We start from the raw sequence: 25,238 nt of genomic DNA on the forward strand, positions 1-25,238 counted from the left end.
CAGTTCTTCTTCTTCTTCTGATGCTGCTGCTGCTGGAAACATAAAACACATCACTTCCTGTGAGGATTTCCCCCCGGGAAAGATCTACTTTACATAGAGAGTGTTTAGAGCAGCAAATGACAAACCTTATACATGAAATAATCACTTTTATGTTATATGATTTGGGCATAGAAAGTAGCAATACTGACAGTTATTTATATGGAAATGACACAGATTATTATTTTAACCCAAGCAAAAAACACATTGTTATTCACAACAATATGCAGGCAGAGTGCTTGTAGGTTAAACACATTAATACTCTGATGCCTGGGAGCTGCACAGCACTGCCACACTGTTGCCACGGACTAGCTCCACTGGAGCGGTTAGGGGGCTCACTGATAGTATTTGAGGGCGTGGGGAGAATGTTATTTATTCACTTGCAACACCCAGAGTTCTCCAGCCGGTCCAGGGATTTCACATCAACAACCTTCAAGGCCACCTCTTCCACCTTTCAGCTCCAGTCGGCCCTTTGGTCAGCTTTAAATCCACACAAGTAGGTCCAGCAGCTGATGAAGAGAAGCAACCCCTTTCTTGTTTGTGCCTGCATTTGGCAGATGAACAAAGCGTGCTTCTGCGAGGGAAATTGACAAAAGTAAGATGATACAATAGTTGAAGAATCGATCCGCTTTCCGTGGGAGATTGCTCAAGGCGGGGGGGTGGGGTAGGGGGGGCGCGTCTGTATTGACATGCCCATTGTTGAGGGTCCTCTGGTGGGCTTGTTGGGATGGCAGGACCTGCTGTAGGCTGGATCAACTGGAGGCGGGCACACCGCCAAGGGGGATAAGTGAAAGCTCCATAGCAGGATCTCTCCAAATCTCTCTCTCTCTGTGTCTCTCTCTCTATATCTCTCCGTCTCTCACCCCCTCTGAGAAGCTGGCAGTGTGTAACAGTCTGGCAGCCACTTTAGAGGGCCCCGGGGCCCCGGCTAGGAGTCAGGGACTTGTCCATTAAGGTAGACGTCCCCACGTCCCAGCACCAGACGGTTAATTACCTCTCAGACACCTGTCCTTATCCGCAGGTTCAACAATAATGACCCACTGCGTTCCCACCCAGGAATTGACACAATTACACAAGTGTTGAATGGAGCTTATGGTCCAAGATGTTAAGTCCATACTCGTACTGTACTGTTTACCACAGATCTCAATTATAATCCAACATCTTTTTTTCAACCGGTGTAGTGCAGGCGGTATTTCATTCATTTACAAGGTTAAGGTTACGCTCGTAGAAACGAGGGGCTTTATTTCCCAGCCGATTTTTCTTTTCTTTTTCAAATCCAACAGAATGTGAAAGAAAGGAAACAGTTATTTTGACAGTGTGCTTCTTCAGCAGTTTGAAGTGGAGCTTTGTGGATGAGAGGGGATATGGTCGTGGAGGATATGGCAGCGGAGGAGAGCGGAATATGGAGGCGGGTCATGTTTTATTTATTATTGACTCGGTGAGGAATGTGGAACAATGTTTCCACATGGCTGACCTCCATGAGGGCCGGCGCCGGGGCGAGACGTCCATTGTGTCACGCTTAATTGGTGCTCTACTGTTACAATGGCAGAGAGGAGAGCAGTGGTAAGTTTGAGAAAGACACTGAATGGACGGAGGAGGGAGAGAGAGAAAGATAGATGCAAAACTCTCTCTGTGTGTGTGTGTGTGTGTGTGTGTGTGTGTGTGTGTGTGTGTGTGTGTGTGTGTGTGTGTGAGAGAGAGAGAGAGAGAGAGATGACTGGAGCTCTAGTGTGTGTAAGTGATGTGCTGACTGCACAGATGGTGGAGTGGTCCCTGCTGCGCTACTGTCATCGGCTCCGCTCTGAGGAGGGGTGTGTGTGTGTGTGTGTGTGAGTGTTTATTGGGGTTGGTGAGGGGGGGCTATGTGAAAACCAATGCATTTCAGGCTCACTGACTTTTCTCATCTGTGGTCTCCTCCCTGGGTCAGGCCCCTCATCCTGCCCACGCATATGGAATCAGTAACGACTCGGTCTAATTACAGTGTTGGACAATGTACAGTGAGACTCCAGAGCCGCTAATCAAATTAGTCGGCCACACAATGGACCACCATATTGGTTTCAGTTGCTCCTTCGCCAAGGCATCAGAAGTGAAGAAGTTCAGGATTGTCAATCAGTCTGTGTATTTTTCCCCCTTCTCTCTCTCTCTCTCTCTCTCTCTCTCTCTCTCTCTCTCTCACACACACACACACACACACACACACACACACACACACACACACACACACACTCTCTCTCTCTCTCTCTCTCTCTCTCTCTCTCACACACACACACACACATACATACACACACACACACACACACACACACACACACACACACACTCTCTCTCTCTCTCTCTCTCTCTCTCACACACACACACACACACACACACTCTCTCTCTCTCTCTCTCTCTCTCTCTCTCTCACAGCACCCCCCTCCCTTTGTACTTGTGTGAAATAGTCACACAGTCTCTTTGTCTACTGTGTATTCCCACAGGAGTTCCTGAGCGACAGGGAGCATGGCCAGGCCAGGCTGAGTACAGTAGGGGCCAGCGGGGAGCTGCTGATGGCTGTGGTGGCCAAAGACAGAGTGGAGGGAATCAAGGCCAAGGTGGCAAACGCTCGAGAAGACTGGAAGAGCCTGATGACCAACCTACAGATGAGAGAGAACGCACTCAAGGTCAGTTAGCACTCATATTTTGTCTTGACTATCTGGTTAGATAAAGGTTATATTCAAACACCAAAGGAAATGTATTGAGTCCTGTGTACGCCTGATGTCATCCTCTATGTCAACAGTGATCATACACAGACGTTGTGGTGGGAAGAATGGCTTGACTTTGATTCATTGTGTGTAAAAAGAAGTGCACAAAAGGAATATGTGTATAAATATCCATACACATTTTGTATCTTAGATCTCTCCCCACAGTAGAACTGTATTAGGCAAACTGATTTCTTCCGTGGTCTTTGGTGGAAAGCACATGTAAATCAAACTGAATTGTGGTGTGCAGAGACACCGACATGAGTGTTGTTACCATTTGTAGCATTTATGGTTTATTTATGCAGTATCAGTGCATACAGTAATATGCAAATCATTATCATCATTATTTTTAACCACTTATGTACCGGTTTTGTCAGAACTTGCAGTCGCAGATGACAGACTTTGAGGCGAGCGCCGAGCCTCTCCAGGATTGGCTGAACAGCACGGAGGTCAGAGTTCAGGAGAGCAGCGCCCGGCTGCACGACCTCCCCGCCAAGAGACAGGAGCTCAGCAAGCTGCAGGTACTGTGGAACCCCAGCCCAACAGTTACACAGTTACAGTTACAGTTACATCTGTTTTGAGTTCTGAGTATTACTTGCATTACTTCCTCGTGCACAAGCTACAGGTGACCCTCTCAGCCCTCTTCACATTAATTGGACACACCAATTATCCTATTTTTATTCCCAGCGTCATCTCTTAGACTTGACGGTATTTCATGGCTATTGCTATGGAGACACATTCTGTAATACTGTACTTCAGGCCATTTTAATCTCTATTGTACGTTCCATTTTTTCAACTCAATTGAATTACGTTACGCTGAGTGGGTTGCTTTTATATTGCTCTGGCAGCATTTGTCGTCGCAGCTGCTATTACTGAACTTCTCTGCTTGCTGCTTGATGCAGTGGGAACATTACAGAACTACACCTTGTCATGACACCATCAATTGAACACGATGTGGATTGGCCAAGGTGACGGAGTCGCTCTGCATAAGATATGCATCCCTAAAGTACTATCTGAGATCAGCGTGGAAGAGAGAGGAGCACCTAATTACATTTGTCGAGCACCGCTGGATCAAAATCGAGCCGCGTCTTGACACAATAGTCAGAAGGAAAAGTCCAGAAATCTAATTAATTCTCCTTCTGTCAGAGCTGAAGCGCCGCGTGGCTAAAAGCTCTTTTCTCAGGATGAGATAACAGCCTCTGCCTCGTCTGGCAGAGACGAGGAGAGAAGAAGAGAAGCACGCAGCGTTCAAAAGATCAAACTGACAAAATATCAAGCCCATCTCAAAGCGCTGCCCTTATCGTTGTTGCTATTTTTGTATTTACTCTGTCGCCTGCTGTAGTGCTTTTTGTCATTGCCTTTTGTCTGGCTCTGCAAGCAATTACATCTCCTCCCCAAGCACCTAAAATACAACACAATACAATACAATACGTGCAGGCTTCAGTGTCTGAACCTGCGCTGGCAAAACCCTCTTTAGTTTTTCACATATATACCCTCACCTTATCAGCATCTTATCAGGCTCAGTCGTCTCCTCTCTCTGTTCTGTGCCGTCTACCTGACTAACCGTATTCCCGTTGAAAAAAGGACATGAAGAGAAATGCTGCCTAGGCTGTTTTTGGAGACGTTCTTTCCCCCGTCTCTATCCTTGTATGTTAATGTGCCCTCTCGTTGCTCTGTGTGTTCTTGTGCTATGTTACCCCGACCCTGTGTCCTTCACACCTCCCTTATCTGTCTTCACTTTCTCCCCTCCATCACCTTCATCCAAAATACCTCATTCTCTGTCCTTCCTTTCTTCCCATGACTCAAAATTCCTAACCCGACCTTACGACACAATCTCCCACTCCAAACTTCTTTCACCCCTGTTCTTCTGTCATCTTCATCCCCGCACTCTCCATCCTTTGATTCCCAACGGTGCTACTACTACTACACCCCATCCCTTCACTACATCTCCATCTCCTCCATACTGGCCCAGTGTGTGCTGGAGGAGATGGCCGGTCGGGAGGCAGAGCTGGGCAGGCTGAGGGAGAGGGCTCATCGCCTCTGGGAGGGACAGGCAGCCGGCAAGGGCTTCGTCCACCGCGTGTCCCAGCTGTCGGCACAGTACCTAGCCCTCAGCAACCTAACCAAGGTAACCCCCGCTCCCGCCCTGTACCCCCGTGACACCCCTCTGTTGCCCCGTACCCCCGTGACACCCCTCTGTTGCCCCCGTTCTTCTCTGTGCTCTGGTTTGAGGAAAGCTGCGCCTTGCAGAAGTGCGCCTGGCTTGATGCATGCACTGTCAGTGGTAGAACCTCTTTATGGGTCCTCCTGTCCAGCCGTACTGTTTACTGTGTGGCTGTGTTTTGCTGCGTCATGCACTATTCCGCAACAGCACATAAATCACAGCCGGTCTCACAGGCTTGTTTCAGGTTTCAGCTTTAGAGGCGATCTCTGGCTCTAGGACCAGTTTGCCCGAGCGCAACGCTTTCTCGTGCACTTCCAAAGAGCCCCTAAGGTTACTGCTTCATCAACATGAGAAAAGGCTAGCCAAGGCTATGCCGGTGGTTACCTTTATCCAGTCGAGCGCTTATGAAATGTCGCAGTTGAAATGCATCACTGCTTGAGAACTGACCTTTTTGAAGCGCTCTCTAGATTGGTCGCACTCCTATGATTAATTGTATGCGGCGAAGAACAACACATTACACGGACCGGCCGCATAAGCACCGTTCTCTCGCCGGAGGACAATGAGACTGTCCCAATGATAATGAATGGGATTTATTTACTTTGTCGGCTAGCTCGTGGAGCGCTATTTTTAGGTCTTCTTCCCTGCCAGACATGGAAACAGGAAAGGGGATCAAAATTGAAAATGCCACTTGTAGATTGCACTCTACGGTTACTCTGATGTTAAATCTTTCGTGTGACTAGTGGCTGGGGAAAAAAAAGACATTGTTTTTGTGCTCTGAAGTGGGAGTGGGGAAGTCTCTGGAGACTTCTGTGAGTAAAAAGAAAAGCGCTGTAGGTATGTTCAAAGCATATCCAAACACAAAAGGAAATGTATTGAGGCAGTGTTGTTATTATGCACTAGAAATGTCTTCCGTTCGTGTTTAACTCGACTCAGTGCTAAACTGTCTCCCCAAAAACCAGTATAAGACACTTGGCTGGGTTCATGGTGGTGTGCTCTGCTCTCTCCAGGACAAGGCCTCCAGGATTGAGCGCATTGTAGGGGAGCATCGCCTCTTCTCCCAGGGCCTGAAGGAGCTGCAGGACTGGGTGTGTGAAGCTCAGAGGGTCCTCAACACCTGCCTCTCCCCCACCGCCGACAAGAGCGTGCTGGAAGACAGGATGATACAGCTGGAGGTAAGGAAGGACAAGGAACCCTTTGGGAACCATCAAAGCAACACACCATGTTTTAGGGAGGTTCTCCCACTAGTCAACTTGCCCATTAAGTGAGGTGAACATGGATATGAACATGTGCATGTTGGAATCTGCATTTTTGGAGCTGTACCGGTAATTCCCACTCATTTGCGAATCTAACTAACTGGATGGCTGTACCTCACAGTGTACTGCACGGAGAGTGACGGTAAAGGCATTGTTTATCTTGTTTATGTATGGGCAATGTGGCAAATAGGCGAATCTCTCACAAATGTGGCCTTTAACCCTGTGAAACCTAAACCCTATCCCTTTAACCCTGTGAAACCTAAACCCTATGTATTGCTCATGCTGTGTGTTCTCCTCTGTCTGCAGGCCTTGCTGGCGGCCCGTCAGGAGAGGGAGATCCAGCTGAAGATGTTGCTGACGCGGGGAGAAGCCGTCCAGAGGAACACCTCGGCTGAGGGGGTCCCAGTGGTTCGCAAACAGATCCAGGACCTCAAGGACTCATGGGACTCCCTGCTCTCTGCCTCCATCCAGTGTAAAAGGTTGTGGCCATGAACCAATCAATCAGTCAATCAATTGATAAATGGGACAATCTGTCTCGCTTTGCTTGATGGATTTCAGCCGGTTGAAAAGGTTACAAGAATTGTCAATACGTGTACAGCTCAATTTAGAAATTGTGCTGTTGGTTGGTTTGCTGTGTGTGTGTGTGTGTGTGTGTGTGTGTGTGTGTGTGTGTATGTGTATGTGTGTTTATTGTTTAATTGGATCTCCATTAGCTACTCTTCCTGAGGTCTGTGTGTGTATGTGTGTGTGTGTGTGTGTGTGTGTGTGTGTGTGTGTGTGTGTGTGTGTGTGTGTGTGTGTGTGTGTGTGTGTGTGTGTGTGCGTGAGCACGTGCGCATGCACGTCTGTGTCCATGTTCATGTTTATTTCCTGTATGTTTACACCACCATGTTGGTTTTAACAGTCAGCTGGAAGGCTCTCTGTCCCAGTGGACCAGTTACCAGGAGGACGTGGGTCAGTTTGTGCTGTGGATGGACCGGGTTGAAGAGACACTAGGCTGCTCAGACAGACAATACTCTGAGATGCGAGACAAGACCGCCAACCTGGGAAAGACCAAGGTACCACATTCAGCTAATAGTGACTATTCACAGATGGGGATCGGACAGAATTTGATACTGGAATATATTGTGATACTTCCTCTTGCAATACGTTATCGATATATTGGTGCCAAATATCAATATTTGTATTAAATTATGCAGGCGCTCTAATCTGATTCACCATTTTGACTTACCAGAGTCAGTACTTCATGACTCTTCATGGTGGCACTTATCGAAAAGAATGAGGGTAAAGTGAACGGAAGTTAACAAACTTGTAGTGAAGAAGACGAATAACTCCTATCAATCAAATAACTGTGAAACTGACACCAGAATGCAGTGAATAAATACATAATTCCTTCTTTTTGCCCTTTTAGGGGTATTTTTTCTTTTCATTTACACAGATATGATGTATCGTACTGTAGATATTGTCTTGCAATGTATCGAGTATCGCAGAATTGCTGTATCGTTATACCATCGTTATCATGGGCAACGTATCGTGATAGTATCGTATCATGAGTTACTCTGTAGGCTCTTTCATACACAGATCGCGCAAAAATTGCCGTTTAGGAGTCCCGTAAAGCCAGCCGCCTCGCCACAGTAATTGCTTTCACACGAGCCAAGCAGCAACCAGATTACCGTGCTGCTCTGTACTTTCAGGTGAAATCCCCTGCTCCCGCATTGAAAGGCGAGCGGAGGGATTTCCTGCTCCTCCTAGCCCAAATGAATATTTTCATAGGTTAGTGTAGCCTAGGCTACTGTATGATGAACAAATTCATTCAACAAGGCTTCCCTCCTAGTCCGCTGAGCAGGGAGTTCACTCGCATGGTGGGCGGGCAGATCGATATGGTGTCCTACTAAAATTGGAACGATACACGACCGCCCGCATATCAAACAGCATAACATTCGTCGGGGGAATAGTATAGGCTATAAATGCACATGACTACTTAACGTTAACTAATGTCAACATCGTTTGAGCATAAAGCCTAACCGCACGGAGCATTCCTCCTGGCGTCCCTGCAGTCATGATTGTATAGGCTACTTTTTTTACTTTCACTACTGCACTTTCTTGATCACATGAGGTGATTTCCCCTGTCATTTTTTTATGAATGAGCAGACCATTCGCACCTTTTCCGGCTCGCTGCGACGACCTTTCAAGTGGAGGCGGGTTGCCAGGTAACCCGGCGCTGTTACTACCTCCCGTCGCGGGACAAAAGGCGTAAAACAATTGTCCACCAAAGCGCATTCACGACTTTCACATCGGAGGCGCTAATCCTATTTTCCGTGCATTTTTCGGCTTTCAAGGCCGGTGTGAAAGAGCCTCCTGATTCCCACCCCTATTTACAGAAAGAAAGTGTTTTACTGTATATTCTGTGTCAAATCACAGAATATATATATTGTCAGCAGACATCTTTAAACCTTTCCAAACAGGGTTAATTGACTGAGTACATTCACATTTTCTCAGTAACACCCTGCTTCACACTCTTTCAGATACACATATTCACACCTCAGAGCTTCTCAGTGGAGTTGGATGCACCTCAGCGATCATGTGTGTGTGTGTGTGTGTGTGTGTGTGTGTGTGTGTGTGTGCGTGTATGTATGTCTGTCTCTCTGTGTGTGTGCACGTGTGTGTGTATGTAAATTGGTGTTTGTGTGCTTATTTCATTCAAGCTGCTGTACGAGGAAGTATTGAGCCACAGCAGTCCTCTGGAGACCATTGCCACCAAGGGCTCCAACATGGCAGAACATTATACCACCCAGCAGGAGGTGCAGCAACTGCAGTGCAGATACAACACCCTCAAAGACAAGGCCAAGGTATCTACAACAGACTCGCTGGTTAAACTCTGCTTTTTCACTGTAGGTATTTGAGTAATTTATCATTCTGTTTGAAAATGTGTCTCTGAACCCCTACTTCATTTGGGTTTGTAAATGCTATATAAACGTTATAAATTGCTGTGGTAATCTTCAAAATACAGGTCAGTTGGACTTATATGTTTGCACATGTAAGAAACCCTTTTACAGCTTCAAAATGCATTTAGAACTCATACTGTGGCTGTCATACTCTAAGACCTTGTATTAATAGTGCAGTCAATTAATTAAAAACATACATTCAATCAAGTAAATCAAAACATTAACAAAGTGAGGCTGCATTGTTTCAACAGGATGCACCATACTTCCAGATTGGGCCTTTTAAATATTGTTTCCTGTTTGAATCATTGCCCAACATGGTATTCAGTACAGGGCCATTCCTGAATTGAATGAAAGAGTCTCAAATGAGCTCAGATTTTAAGAGGATTTTACTTCTTTCCGTCAATAAGTGTCCATTGTACCTGACATACTGAAGCGTCTCAGCCCTCTGTTGCTGAAAATAGTATTTCCTTCCTGTTCCCAGGCTTCTGTCAGCAAGGCCAAGGAGCTGGTGCTGGTCCACCAGGAATACCAACGGGGGCTCCATGTGTTTGAGGACTGGCTGGAGCAGGAGCAGGCCACCCTGGCCTCCTTGTCCCATCCAGAGGGAAATGTGGACACACTAGAGAAGACACTGCAACAGCTACAGGTAATAACACAGTGCATATAATGTAAATAATGCATATAATGTAACTGCATATAATGTAACTGTCACACGTATACAAATATAAGGAACAGCTTCCTAATATTGTGTTGTAAAATCCATTGTGCAATCCACGTTTCTCACATTTGGTACACTCAGTGCAGCTGTTTTCCTTTAAGTCAAGTTTTGGACTCTTCTTGTCCTTTTATGCAATTGAACTGATGTAAACTTTCAGTCACACATCTCTTTTCCCAATTCATAGTTCATGCAGCAACGCTGCTCAGAGGGCCAGTCTCTGCTCTCCTCTGTGCTGACCAGTAGAGAGCGAGTGATCCCCTGGGGTGTTCCCCAGATTGAGGACCGAGCCTTGGACACCGCTCAGCGGGAGTGGGGGGCCTACCAGGGCCGTCTGGAGGAGACTCGGGCCCATCTGAGCGCTACGCTGGCCAGACTGAAGCAGATGGGCCAGAGGTTCCTGAGCCTGGCCCAGTGGCTGGAGGAGGTGGAGAGGAAGGCTAACATCAGAGGTCATCGGAGGTCAGACAGAAAGACCAAGGAGGCCCAGCTGAAGCAGCTCCAGGTTAGAAACAGATACAGCGAGGCTACTCTTCAGCCAGCACTTTTCTGAAAAGTTTCACATTTCTCAACTTTTGAAAGCGCTCCACTCTCTTGGGAAGAACACGCCGGCTGCAGTGCTGTTCTGGAGCTGGCAGTTAGGGAAAAACACTACATGTACTGTATATGTGAACAGCCCCTAGTCTGTATTCACTAACTTCCTGTATATGTGAAAAGCCCCTAGTCTGTGTTCACTAACTTCCTGTATATGTGAAAAGCCCCTAGTCTGTATTCTCTGACTTCCTGTATAAGTGAACAGCCCCTAGTCTGTATTCACTGACTTGCTGTATATGTGAACAGCCCCTAGTCTGTATTCACTGACTTCCTGTATATGTGAACAGCCCCTAGTCTGTATTCACTGACTTCCTGTATAAGTGAACAGCCCCTAGTCTGTATTCACTGACTTCCTGTATATGTGAACAGCCCCTAGTCTGTATTCACTGACTTCCTGTATATGTGAACAGCCCCTAGTCTGTATTCTCTGACTTCCTGTATAAGTGAACAGCCCCTAGTCTGTATTCACTGACTTCCTGTATAAGTGAACAGCCCCTAGTCTGTATTCTCTGACTTCCTGTATAAGTGAACAGCCCCTAGTCTGTATTCACTGACTTGCTGTATATGTGAACAGCCCCTAGTCTGTATTCACTGACTTCCTGTATAAGTGAACAGCCCCTAGTCTGTATTCACTGACTTCCTGTATATGTGAACAGCCCCTAGTCTGTATTCACTGACTTCCTGTATAAGTGAACAGCCCCTAGTCTGTATTCACTGACTTGCTGTATATGTGAACAGCCCCTAGTCTGTATTCACTGACTTCCTGTATATGTGAACAGCCCCTAGTCTGTATTCACTGACTTCCTGTATAAGTGAACAGCCCCTAGTCTGTATTCACTGACTTCCTGTATATGTGAACAGCCCCTAGTCTGTATTCACTGACTTCCTGTATATGTGAACAGCCCCTAGTCTGTATTCACTGACTTCCTGTATATGTGAACAGCCCCTAGTCTGTATTCACTGACTTGCTGTATATGTGAACAGCCCCTAGTCTGTATTCACTGACTTCCTGTATAAGTGAACAGCCCCTAGTCTGTATTCACTGACTTGCTGTATATGTGAACAGCCCCTAGTCTGTATTCACTGACTTCCTGTATATGTGAACAGCCCCTAGTCTGTATTCACTGACTTCCTGTATAAGTGAACAGCCCCTAGTCTGTATTCACTGACTTCCTGTATAAGTGAACAGCCCCTAGTCTGTATTCACTGACTTCCTGTATAAGTGAACAGCCCCTAGTCTGTATTCACTGACTTGCTGTATAAGTGAACAGCCCCTAGTCTGTATTCACTGACTTGCTGTATATGTGAACAGCCCCTAGTCTGTATTCACTGACTTGCTGTATAAGTGAACAGCCCCTAGTCTGTATTCACTGACTTCCTGTATAAGTGAACAGCCCCTAGTCTGTATTCACTGACTTCCTGTATAAGTGAACAGCCCCTAGTTAGGGGTGGGGGAAAAAATCGATACACCACAGTATCGCGATATTTTGCCTGACGATATTGTATCGATATTTGGACGCCAAGTATCGATATTGCGGGAAAAAATAAATAATAAATTGCAGGCCACCGGGCTACTATAAACTTTAGTTCCAAGGCCAGCAGTAAACAAACGGTAGCATATTTTCATTTTGTCTTAACAGTAACAGTTTTGTCATAACAGTAATTTACAAATTCCCCAGTTACTGAATGGGCTGCACAAGATGTTTTGTGTAAGTGAAGTGAAGTTGCAAAAACTACCTAAGTACAGTTAGTCCACACACACATCCAGTTAAGGTGGACTGTAAGTAGACTGTAACAAACAGTTCAGTTTGTCAGGTGCATGCAACTATGACATGACTTTATGAAAGTTGTTGGTCTGTCTACTTGACAATGTTGCTGCAATAAAATGGTTGAAGTCAGATGTACAGACTGAAAAATTGTTCTTATATAAACCAGATGTTGACAAAGTTTTCCTTTGGGGACATCATTTGCAGTTGAAAAAGTAAGAAATCGCAATATATCAAGATATCGCAATATTCAATATATCGCAATATCGATATATCGCAATATCGAAAATATCGCAGTATCGCAATACTATCGTATCGTGACTCAAGTATCGTTTCAGTATCGTATCGTGGGCATCTGGTGATTCCCACCCCTACCCCTAGTCTGTATTCACTGACTTGCTGTATATGTGAACAGCCCCTAGTCTGTATTCACTGATTTGCTGTATATGTGAACAGCCCCTAGTCTGTATTCACTGACTTGCTGTATATGTGAACAGCCCCTACCTAGTCTGTATTCACTAACTTGCTGTATATGTGAACAGCCCCTAGTCTGTATTCACTGACTTCCTGAAGTACAAATATTGATTAGAAAGGCCTAACTCCAACTTATAAAGCATCCCATGGCCTTGCACCACAATACTGGATACAGTAGCACTGATTTTCATACTCCCAAGCCTCTCCACTTGCAGCACGTGTTTTCCTCCCTTTGGAGGACATTTGCTTCCTGCCAATGTCAGGTGTCAGAGTCAGATAGTCTCACTACTTCTTCTTCTCTGCAATTGGAAGGACACACACACACTTTGGCCCTATATCTCGGAGTTTGTGATGTGCTTGTTATTTCTTATCTCCCAAATTAGTCTGTATTCATGCCCTTTGTTGTCTGTTAAAAAGTTGACTAGACTTGTGTAGACTACTGTAGACTGATTCATCTGTGTGTGTCTGCTATGAACAGGGGTGGCTTGACGCAGTGATAGCGCGGCAGGGAGAAGTCGACGGCCTCTCCTCCCTGGCCCAGCAGGTTCTGGAGGAAACCCACATCAGCGGACGTGTTAGCGCTGCTGCCACCCAGCTCACCGCCCGGTACCATGCCCTGCTGCTCAACATACAGGTGGGCGGCCCACGCTTTGATGTTCACTCATTTATTTATTTTATTTATTTATTTTATTAGTTTATTTCTCAGGGACAATGCACACCAATCAACAGTGAGACTGTAAGTGAGCCAGAGTTAGCCTGGACGGCTAGTTTCCATCTGCTGTCCCTGGCCAGATGTTGAAAAGGCAGCCTAAAATTCAAATCAATTAAAATGCATGTGTTACAAAAATAAGAAGACAATAAAAACATAAAGGGCTGATTAATACAATGCCATGCAGACAAAATAAAAACACATAAGCATAGCAGGACACATCTAAAACAGACACACCAATAAAAAACACATAAGACACTAGAGACTGAATGCTGGGAGAAGTAGTTATTGTTAATGTGCACATGTCATATCCATTCTTTTTTATTATTATAATAATTTTTTTCAGATTTCCCCCCATTTTCTCCCCAATTGTACTTGGCCAATTTGTCCCTGCTGCCCCGGTCGCTGCCGACCTGGGGAGAGCCATAGACTAGCACCGTACTTCCTCTGACACATGCGCAGTTGCCAGCTGCTTCTTTTCACCCGACAGTGGGGAGCTTCACCTGCAGGACGTAGCGCGTGGGAGGATCACTTCTATTCCCTTCCGCCCCGAACAGGCGCCCCGACCGACCAGAGAAGGCAATAGTGCAGCGACCAGGACACATACCCTTAATCCGGCTTCCCAACCGCAGACACAACCAATCGTGCCTGTATGGACAGCCGACCAAGCCGGAGGTAACATGGGGGTGCGAACCTGCGACCCTCATGTTGGTAGGCAGGGAATCTGTCATATGCTTCCATTCTTAAAAACCAGTGTTGGGCAAGTTACTGAAAATTAGTAATTAGTTACAGTTACTTCTCTCAAAAAGTAATTGAATTACTTTCAAATTACTGCGTAATAAAAGTAATTAGTTACTAGGGAAAGTAACTTTCGTGTTACTTTTAAAAGTCTGCTTTGATTCTCTTATTAATGCACACATTTTAGTGTTGCTTTGGCTCGGCTCCCATCTCCCTGTCTCCCATGGTCTAGCGGTTGGGGTTCCTGGTTTTCACTCAGGCGGTCCGGGTTCAACTTCCGGTTTGGGAACAATCTTTTTGTGTTGTCTATATCTCATGTAACGTGTGCACCAACTATACATACCAAGACAATTTCCTTGTATGTGCAAACATACTATGGCTGACAAGAATTCTGATTCACAGTGTGGGACAATACAACTGTCAAATTTGATCTATCATTGTACCCGCACTACCCACTTGATATATTTGCTTATTGGGGAGGGTTATAGCCTATGCAAAGTCATTAATTAACCTCTGTGGCTCTGGCTGCAGCTGCGGCGTGTGGAGCATTTTGGTGCGACAGGGAGGTGGCATCTCTCCCCGTACTACAGTAGGTCTGATGATAATAATAAATAAGAATTTGTTCTTAATGGCTTGCCTGGTTACATAAATGTTAGAAAAAAGGTAACTAGAGTAAAGTAACTCTTCTGTCCTCTTGTGGCCTGGAGTGGCCCCAGAGTGCCACTGGGCATTAGATCTGGTCCATGTTGTCGCAGGTTCAAGCTTGATTGGCTGGGCTGTGAGCAAGAGTCGTCCAATTTATAACCTCATGACATCAGAATTCAGTCTATGACATCACTGATGATGTCCCAATGTATGTCACATTATTACTGGGATCTCACAATGACTATGGCATCATTAGTGGGTATGGCATCGATATCACTGATGACATCAAAATTCATTGTTATGGCATCACTGATGTCACAATGTCTACTATGACATCACTGATGGTGTAACAATGTCCATGACATCATTAGTTAGTGTGACATAATCAGTCATTGTGGGTATGACAACATCTGTGGGTATGTCTGCTATGGCATCATCAGTCACCACAAACAAAACAACAAACAACACAGACAGAGCTATTTAGCAGTTAGCTGTCTGTCTGTCTGTCGGGTATCACAGTCAGTCCAGACACGTCACTGAGCCGTTAGCAGTGACATTTAACAATAACAACAACAAGATGTCGATACTCGGCAAGTGGTTCAGCAGCGGGGCGAAGGGGAAGGTGGCCACCACGCAGGAGGCCATCCAGCGGCTCAGAGACATGGAGGAGATGCTGGGCAAGAAACAAGACTTCCTGGAGAAGAAGATCGAACAGGAGCTCCTGACGGCCAAGAAGAATTGCTCCAAAAACAAACGAGCGGCTCTGCAGGCGTTAAAGAGGAAGAAGCGTCATGAGAAGCAGCTGACTCAGATCGACGGGACTCTGTCCACCATCGAGTTCCAGCGGGAGGCTCTAGAGAACGCCAACACAAACACAGAGGTGCTGAAGAACATGGGCTATGCCGCCAAGGCCATGGAGGCGGCTCACAAGCACATGGACATAGACAAAGTGGATGATCTGAGGCAGGACATCACAGAACAACAGGAGCTGGCTCAGGAGATCTCAGACGCCATCTCCAGACCGCTGGGCTTCGGAGAAGACTTTGACGAGGAGGACCTCATGGCTGAGCTAGAGGAGTTGGAACAGCAAGAATCGGACAAGAACCTTCTGGAAGTTAGAGCAAAGGAGGACGTCCCTCTACCCAGTGTACCTTCAACATCATTACCATCCAAGGAGGAAGACGAGGACGACATGGCGGACCTGAAGGCATGGGCGGCTAACTAAGTTAGCCTGCTAGCTAGCTAGCGCCCCTCCTGTCTCTGCTGCTAAGCCCTCGTTCATACCATACGCCGAAGCCACACTGAAGCTACACAGCGCTATGGCAGTTTAATTTCGGCATCCTTGTTAACAGGCGAGACCGTTAACACCAGCCATACATCACGCCACGCTGAAGCCATGCTGAAACTACACTGCAGCGATAATTTCAGCTTCTGTTCTATTTATCAAGGGTGCCCTGCATTGCACCCGAGCTGCCAGGCATGAAGTGAATGCAAGTTGTGAGCGGGGGAAGGGCAGTGCTGAGCGAGGCGCTGAAGAAAAGGGAGTTTTTTGTTTTTTTGTTTTTTAACCTTTATTTATACAGGGGGAGTCTCACTGAGAGCAGTGCTCTCTTTTTCAGGAGTGCCCTGTTCACATTCACACACATTCATACCTGGAAGCTGACCAGTACAACCACAGTCTGATCTGTTGGCCACTGATCAGCTCCACTGGAGCAGTTGGGGTTAAGGGCCTCAGTGGTGGTAATGAGGGAGGGGCAAGCGCTGCCTTTCCACTTTCCCCACCCAGATTTATCCTGCCGGTCCCGGGGATTGAACCGACGACCTTCCGGTCACAAGCTCGCTTCGGAGTGCTTCTGGTGTGACCGGTTTAGCGTGGCACTCAGCTTCTGTTAAGCGCTGCTTCTGAATAGCGCCTGGTGTGAACCGAGGCTTAAAGGTTTTGCACACCAAGTCTGTATTTTCGTCCGAAATTGACGCACACAAAAAAAAGAATACGACCTAATTTGTGTCAATCATCGTTGACACACCAGGTCAGACAATTACGTCCGTCATTTAAGTTTTCGGATGAGGTTCGATTTTCTGCGTTTTTCGCATCAGTCAATAGATTTTTGCGAGCTGGGACCCGTCTGTGTTTTCAGATGACGGATTAAAAAACACGCATACGAAAACAATCGGACTGTGTGTGCAAAGACCTTTACTGCTGCAACACACCTGGATGAGTGACAGGGACTCTGGGCCACTCAGCTGGCTGTCCCGCCCGCCGTTGGGGCTGTGTACTCAGATCCAGCCTCTCTATAGGCTGTGGTGTACTGTGTACTCAGATCCTCTCTATAGGCTGTGGTGTACTGTGTACTCAGATCCTCTCTATAGGCTGTGGTGTACTGTGTACTCAGATCCAGCCTCTCTATAGGCGGTGGTGTACTGTGTACTCAGATCCTCTCTATAGGCTGTGGTGTACTGTGTACTCAGATCCAGCCTCTCTATAGGCTGTGGTGTACTGTGTACTCAGATCCAGCCTCTCTATAGGCTGTGGTGTACTGTGTACTCAGATCCAGCCTCTCTATGGGCTGTGGTGTACTGTGTACTCAGATCCAGCCTCTCTATAGGCTGTGGTGTACTGTGTACTCAGATCCTCTCTATAGGCTGTGGTGTACTGTGTACTCAGATCCAGCCTCTCTATAGGCTGTGGTGTACTCAGATCCAGCCTCTCTATAGGCTGTGGTGTACTCAGATCCAGCCTCTCTATAGGCTGTGGTGTACTGTGTACTCAGATCCAGCCTCTCTATAGGCTGTGGTGTACTCAGATCCAGCCTCTCTATAGGCTGTGGTGTACTGTGTACTCAGATCCAGCCTCTCTATAGGCTGTGGTGTACTGTGTACTCAGATCCAGCCTCTCTATTTGTCAGCTCCTCTGGGGGGAAGGCTAAAGGTAAATCAATGGGGCTCCTCTGGTCTGGGACTTAGGCTGTAATTAAACGCTACAGAAGGCAATCTCACACCCGGCACCAGGAGTAGAAAGGCTTTGCCTGCACAGCATTGATTTTTACACCTTCAGTAACACCAGTGTGTGTGTGTGTGTGTGTGTGAGCGTGTGTGCGTGCGTGCGTGCGTGCGTGCGTCTCTCAACACACACACCTCCTTTCCCTCTTGAAATTGACTCTGGCATGCATATAGTGTAGCTACAAACACTCGTGCGCACTTACGTGCACGCGCGTGTGCACACACACACACACACACACATACCCAAACACATAATGGTACCTCTCCAATCTCTATTTGCCTCATACCATGGATGCGGGTAATTATAGTGTGTGAAGTGGGAAGTGGGAAGTGGGGGCCATATGGGCTTGAGGTGGGAAGCTGTTACCTCTGTCTTGTCAGGAAAGGTGTGCACTCAGCACTATCAGCTAATTGGAGCTTCTCACCACGGGATTTGCCCGTTGAGTGAATAATGTGTCAAAACCAGCAAGAAACCCGCCTCATCTTCATAGCCGTATTGACTCCAAATCCCAGTCAAGTGGATAATGCATCAAAAACATGAAATCCCTCTCCACCAAGCAGATGAAAGGGGAGGGAAAATGGATATTTTCTGGTTTGATGGCTGATCAGAGAGCTCTTTTGGTCCCTGTTGGCCAGAGTAAAGAAGACGTTGTTGGTACATAGCAAGGGAGAAAGATGGAGTTTTCTGGATTTTCCCGTGACCAAACAAGAGTTAAACTTGTGACAGACAGTCTGTCTGAGCAACAGTGATAACCGCCACTAAAATAAGGCAGCAATTGCAAGTTAGTTCACCGTTAGGTTCATACTATGAAAAGGTATCTAGCTTACTGCTGACTAGGGTTAGACCAATATAACGGTTTGCCAATATATTGAGCCAATATTGGCGTTTTATTAAATATATAGATATTGGGGTGTCTGGGTAGTGTAGAAGTAAAAGCACTCACCTATCACCGCGGAGACCCGGGTTCAATTCCCGGCAGCGGGAGTTCCAGCTTGGTCAGACGTTCCTGCAAAGACAATTGCCCATGTCTGCGAGTGGGAAGCTGGTGGGGTATGTGTCTTGGTCGCTGCACTAGTGCCTGACCTCTGGTCAGTCGGCGCACCTGTTCGGGGGGGAGGGGAACTGGGGGGAATAGCGTGATCCTCCCACGTGCTATGTCCTGCCGGTGAAACCCCTCGTTGTCAGGTGAAAAGAAGCGGCTGGCTGTACATATGAAACTGGGACAAGCATGCGTGTAGAGATGTGGTCCATATATATATAAACCAGTCATGAAACCCAAACTGCCATTGAATGAATAGAATTCTGGTGGTAAAAAGTGAATACTGAAAAATATCCGTATCAGCCTTGAAAGACTCGCACCCTGACCTCTTATCCAATCATCTTTCAGGAGACCATCAAGCATCTACAGGAGGAGCTGAGGAGCATCGAAGAGGCGGAGAACCTCTGCATGTCCTTCTCTGATTGGCTCGGCTCGACTCAGAAGAACTTCAGAACAGTGATTGACAGTTCTGAGCCGCTGGACCGGGTTGCCATGGAGAAAAAGATGAAGAAATTGGAGGTATGCATTTATTTACACGAGTCTCTACAGTTTTTCCACCTATCATTGCATGGTTAAAATGTTACAGCTCCGGACCTCCACCATATTGTATGTCGAGAGACATTTGGATGCAAGGTGTGCCGCCGCTACAGCTCCCTGAACAGTTTGCAGCAAATCTGTACAGACGTCTGGTAATGTGCTCCAGCAAACTGATGAGCTTGCAAGACTCCAGCTTGTAGTGGACATTTTTTAACATAAACTCATCTGAGTCCAATATCCTTGCCAGCAGAAATTTCCTTTTTCTAATCTACTCTTCTGCCAAGCAGCATAAGGTACCCATTTGTGCCATCAAAGCTTTAAGTGTACCGAGTTTTTTTTTCTGGCAGATAAGCTTAGCCAGCAAAATCTGCATGGGCAGTCTGCAAAGCTAGCAGAGCATTCAGTGTACCTATAATATTTGTATATCATTCCAAACAGACAGAAACTTTCCATTTTGACACAATTGTAACAGTTTCTCTTTGTGTCAAATGGGCGTTGCTGGCAAATACTGTAGCCTTGCTTACACACACACACACACACACACACACGCGTGCGCGCGCGCACACACACGCGCGCACGCGCGCCTGTGCAGACTCTGCAATAAAAAGAAAATCACCACTAATAGTTTGCTTGGCACAGTTGGTATTGAGTGTGAAGACGACTGGGTGAGTGTGTGTGTATCGATCGGCTCTTTATGAAGACAAAGCGGGTGCTGCTTGGGAGGAAGCTCGCTAGCCAGGGAGAGACCCCCCGCTGTGAGGCAGAGGATGAAGAAGCGCCGGTGTCAGGAGCCTGCTGGCACAGACACTGTAATTGATGTGGTGCCCTTACCGCTTCACATCACACACGCGCGTGTATGGATGCTCACACACACACACACACACACACACACACACACACACACACACACACACACACACACACACACGCACACACACACACACACACACACACACACACACACACACACACTTGTCTCCTCAAGCACTCTACTCATAGCACAAAGGCCATACAAAGTGCTAACTAACAAGCTGCAGCAAACTCTCAAATCCATTGAACTTGAGTGTTCATGCATCTTTCTTTTCTCTTCCTTTCCTTGTGCCTTGCTATCTCTCCATTTCTCTTTGTCTGTCTCACTTGCATAAATATACAAAACACATTTACAAACATGCACAGTGAGACACACACACACCCACACACACACACTTCCAGTACGTCATCTGGTGTGGGCTTTGCAGTAAATCCATGTCTGGGGTGGATGCTGGGTCTCTGCATAGGGACAGAAGACATGCTGTCACCGCATGTGTCCTGCTCGCACTGCAGATGACACGCCAGCACTCTGCCACAGTCGTTCTCCTGTAGCGAGAACTCCGACCCGCTTCAGTGACGTGTGGGATGATTATGCATTGACATTAGGACCAGTTGTCAATATAGCAATGCAGGGATATTACTTAAACCCAGGCCTCAGCAGCTTTCAGCAGCGGTCTGCAAGCCACAGCTAGACATTTACCATAAAGACATCTCAGAATTGAGGCAGCAGGGTGGTAAGAAATGTACTTTTTAAGGTGTTTTTTGCCCTTTGATCTGAATTTTAGGACCATTTTGGTTCTTTTAGGGGGGAATTTATGTAGGCCTGTTTTATTGTAATTTTGTGAAAATGTTTCTCCCCCACATGCATTTTATACATTTTCAAGGGCAACTTGGGTTCCCCCAGAACACATAAACAAGCATAGATCAGCGTTAACATTCAAAGTTGTTATCTGAAAAATACAATTATATTAGCATTACAAATGGCACTACTGTAGATCAGAACAGAAACATGGACAGATGCTGAACCAAGAACAACCCCCCCCCCCCACACACACACACACACACACACACACACACACACACACACACACATGCACCACTGTTATCAATAATTAAAGGGAAAACAGTAAGTGAACTATGATGGTGCTGTTATGCTTCAGGCCATGTAATCAGAGCAGAGAGACAATGACAGCATGGCTTATTGACTCCTCACAGGGTCACCTTAATAATGTCCTGCCTCCACTCTCTCGTCCATGTCAGTCGATAAGAGAGCTCAGGGTGCACACGGTGTCACAGTACAGGGTGCACACGGTGTCACAGTACAGGGTGCACACGGTGTCACAGTACAGGGTGCACACGGTGTCACAGTACAGGGTGCACACGGTGTCACAGTCAGGGTGCACACGGTGTCACAGTCAGGGTGCACACGGTGTCACAGTACAGGGTGCACACGGTGTCACAGTCAGGGTGCACACGGTGTCACAGTACAGGGTGCACACGGTGTCACAGTCAGGGTGCACACGGTGTCACAGTCAGGGTGCACATGGTGTCACAGTCAGGGTGCACACGGTGTCACAGTACAGGGTGCACACGGTGTCACAGTACAGGGTGCACACGGTGTCACAGTACAGGGTGCACACGGTGTCACAGTTAGGGTGCACACGGTGTCACAGTCAGGGTGCACACGGTGTCACAGTCAGGGTGCACATGGTGTCACAGTACAGGGTGCACACGGTGTCACAGTCAGGGTGCACACGGTGTCACAGTACAGGGTGCACACGGTGTCACAGTACAGGGTGCACACGGTGTCACAGTCAGGGTGCACACGGTGTCACAGTACAGGGTGCACACGGTGTCACAGTACAGGGTGCACACGGTGTCACAGTCAGGGTGCACACGGTGTCACAGTCAGGGTGCACACGGTGTCACAGTACAGTAGATGCATTGTACTGTAGAAGAGCTTGAGAACCAATGCAGAATAAGAACCAGAATAGCTATTACTCACCAAGTGCAACGGGTGCAGGGATGTGGAACTGGTTAATCGGTGCTGACGCATTACAAGACACTTACACAGTACAGGACACACTAACTACAGAACATAGTGCAGACAAGACAGTTACACAGTACAGGACACACTAACTACAGAACCTCATAGTGCAGACAAGACAGTTACACAGTACAGGACACACTAACTACAGAACCTCATAGTGCAGACAAGAGTGCAGGTACACTCAAAGCCAAAGAATTATTCCAGTGTAGAAGACTGTGATGAAATCATAAGATGTTATTGGTTATTTTGGCTTCTGCAATAACATATGTACATATGTGTTAACATCCAGGTCTCATCCTGGACTCATCCCTGCAGCACTCTATAGTGGGATATCAATTCATGATTTTATCCAAGGAGACAGATTGTGAGACCCAAAAGTTGAAAGTTGTTTTAAGGCAATACCATTGAATTGTCTTTTGGTTATTACAAATTTCATACAAAAATGAAGATCCATTGAGAGGTTTGAATGGTCCTTCAAATAGTGGTGTATCTGTACTGCGCCATATGGCCCACAGTCAGCCTCTGAACAACCATTTGACTTGCTTACTGTGACTGACCACTGGCTTTAACAAGATCCTCACAACTTGAATACATTATGTAGAGATGTTGCTAACGAACGTCAGGTGTGAGACTAGAGCAGATGTTTCAATATATATACGTAGGGAGGAACAAGCCATGGGGAAATGAATCTGCTGTACTGTACATGCTGTAGCTATTGCTACAGACTAACTATACTACTTACTATCGACTCTCAATATAGCTTGCTTATTAACAACACACGTGTGTGATATTGGAACATGTTGAGTGTCTCATAGGCATAATGCAGGGATGCTGGCATTGTTATTGGAGTAATGAACGTGCCTGCAGCTTCATATGAAAGGAGGACAATGGACGTGTGCAAACAGACACAGATCTTGTTATTATATTATCAACAGCAGTAGCTGGAGACCTGGGGTTGTTGCCAGTGTAGCTCCTCTCTACTCAGCCAATAATAGACTGATGATGAAAGCTAGATGGCCTCCCATCGTGTGTGTGTGTGTGTGTGTGTGTGTGTGTGTGTGTGTGCGTGTGCGTGTGCGTGTGCGTGTGTGTGTGTGTGTGTGTGTGTGTGTGTGTGTGTGTGTTTTGGTTGCCCTGGAAACCCCTGCTGCTACTGCTGCCCGTTAAGGGTCCTTATAATTGGGTCCTCCTTTCATATTATTTGCCGTGGTTTCTCCACACCCTGACCGCTCGGTCTTCTCCGCGTCTCGGTGCGCAGGTGTCAGCCTACCTGATGGGTTCAAAGCCTCTGTCCCGACACACTGCCAGGCTGGCCTTGGGTGGCTGGGGCCACGCTGGAGGTGAAGGAACAAAGAAAGGAGTGATACTGTGCTCGGATGTATTGCGCTCTACAACTTAACACACAGATCTTCCATTCTACAATATGCTAAGTGGATTTCCTCAGTTTAGAGGATATCTGTTGTGTTTACTTTTACACATCTACAGTACACTCAGCAGTGGGCAACATGTAACAAGAGTTCAAGGTCCTATTTTATTTAAAGCAGCGGTTCCCAAACTTTTCGATCAGCTCTTTATGAAGACAAAGCGGGTGCTGCTTGGGAGGAAGCTCGCTAGCCGGGCAGAGACGGGCAGAGACCCCCCCCCTCCATTACCGGTACTAAAACCATAGACGTATATAAAGGCTAGATGGCTTACCCGCGCTGCCGGTCAATGGAGAGCGACGTCGTCGCATGGTGGCCATCTTGCTACGGCACCACAGCTTTATATATATTTATGGGTTAAAAAAACGCTAACATTTTATTATTATTTTTGGCTCCAAATTACACCAAACTTAAACTGCAGCATCATCATCATGAGATGAATTCACGCACCTAGTTTCATGCAGTTTCATCCATTTTGCTAGGAGCTATGAGCATCTGTTGTTGGGTTAGTATTATCACATCAGATGATCATAACTCCTAGGGAAATGGATGAAACTGCATGAAACTTTGTGCCTGAATCCCTCTCATGGCATAGATGCTTCGGTTTAATTTTGGTGTAATTTGGAGCCCATCAAAAAAATAGTGTTTTTAGTGTGTGTTTTTTTTGTTGTTGCCATATCTCGGGAACGGAATATGCTTGTAATAAACCAAACCGTTTGTAAATCCGTCAAGATTTCAGCGAGTTATGAGTATTTTTGTCTGTGCACCCTCCAACAGCTACCATAGAACGTACCAGAAAGCCTGCCGTAGCAAGATGGCAGCGCTTCAACGACGCTGGTGACTCCGCCTTAAGCCATCTAGCCTTATATATGTCTATGACTAAAACGATACCGGTGCCTAAACGGTGCCTCAACCGATACTTTTTATAATTTAAAGCGGATATAAACCAGATTTTTTTAAATAATGTTAATGTTCTGTGTTATGCCCTATAATGTTAGTGAAGGTGTGTGCAGTGCCGGTTTTGGAGCACCGGATGGTGCATATTTCACTCAGCAGCTCGGGCATAGCACCTAAATGAAGTGCCTAAATCTGCATTGCAAGATTTGTAAAAGTAAAAGTACCGGTACCAAAGTGGTACCGGATTTCGGTACCCAACCCTAATGCTGAGTCTGTATTTCTGCTGCCTAGACCCTCCAGGCTGAACTCCAACAGGGCCACGGCTTCTTGAAATCCCTGAGGGAGCGCGCGGAGCGGGCAGCAGGCTTCCTGGAGGAGATGGCAGCCGAGCGCTTAGGAGGGGAGGTGGAGGCGCGGCTCGCCCAGCTGGAGGAGCTGGCCGGCGGGCTGAGGCAGGAGCACAGCTCTCTAGAGCGGGCGGTGCTGCTAGCCAAGGAGTTCCATGACCGCTACAAGGCTCAGGCCCAGTGGCTGGTGGAGACCAGGGCTCTGCTCAGCGCCCCGGTGGAGCCCAAGGCTGAGCTGTACCAGCGGAGAGCACAGCTGGCCAAGTACAAGGTACAGCAGCAACTCTCTGTGTGGTCCCTCAACACCTGACCTGTTTGTAAATGAATGACTTGACTAATGACAGAGCCTAACTTTAAATTTG

At 46.8% G+C, this 25,238-nt stretch overlaps 1 protein-coding gene and 1 pseudogene across 2 annotated transcripts in view; both read left to right on the top strand.

The window, feature by feature from the left end:
• Positions 1-25,238, top strand: part of syne1a (spectrin repeat containing, nuclear envelope 1a) — a gene marked incomplete at its 5' end in the record, with an annotated part of 194,546 nt that overhangs the window by 76,494 nt on the left and 92,814 nt on the right. Inside the window, 12 exons of the mRNA XM_083643019.1 lie at positions 2,511-2,693; positions 3,149-3,292; positions 4,744-4,899; positions 5,943-6,107; positions 6,495-6,667; positions 7,093-7,246; positions 8,894-9,037; positions 9,615-9,779; positions 10,036-10,353; positions 13,161-13,316; positions 19,163-19,333; positions 24,821-25,147. Coding sequence (XP_083499145.1) covers positions 2,511-2,693; positions 3,149-3,292; positions 4,744-4,899; positions 5,943-6,107; positions 6,495-6,667; positions 7,093-7,246; positions 8,894-9,037; positions 9,615-9,779; positions 10,036-10,353; positions 13,161-13,316; positions 19,163-19,333; positions 24,821-25,147 — 2,256 coding nt within the window. The remainder of the gene's footprint in view (positions 1-2,510; positions 2,694-3,148; positions 3,293-4,743; positions 4,900-5,942; positions 6,108-6,494; positions 6,668-7,092; positions 7,247-8,893; positions 9,038-9,614; positions 9,780-10,035; positions 10,354-13,160; positions 13,317-19,162; positions 19,334-24,820; positions 25,148-25,238) is intronic.
• LOC310782482 (charged multivesicular body protein 4c pseudogene) lies at positions 15,352-15,999 on the top strand (annotated as a pseudogene). Its single transcript has one exon. The product of its transcript is annotated as a charged multivesicular body protein 4c pseudogene (transcript).

This window comes from Poromitra crassiceps (genome assembly GCF_964638095.1).
Source record: "Poromitra crassiceps genome assembly, chromosome: 9".
Taxonomy (NCBI): domain Eukaryota; kingdom Metazoa; phylum Chordata; class Actinopteri; order Beryciformes; family Melamphaidae; genus Poromitra; species Poromitra crassiceps.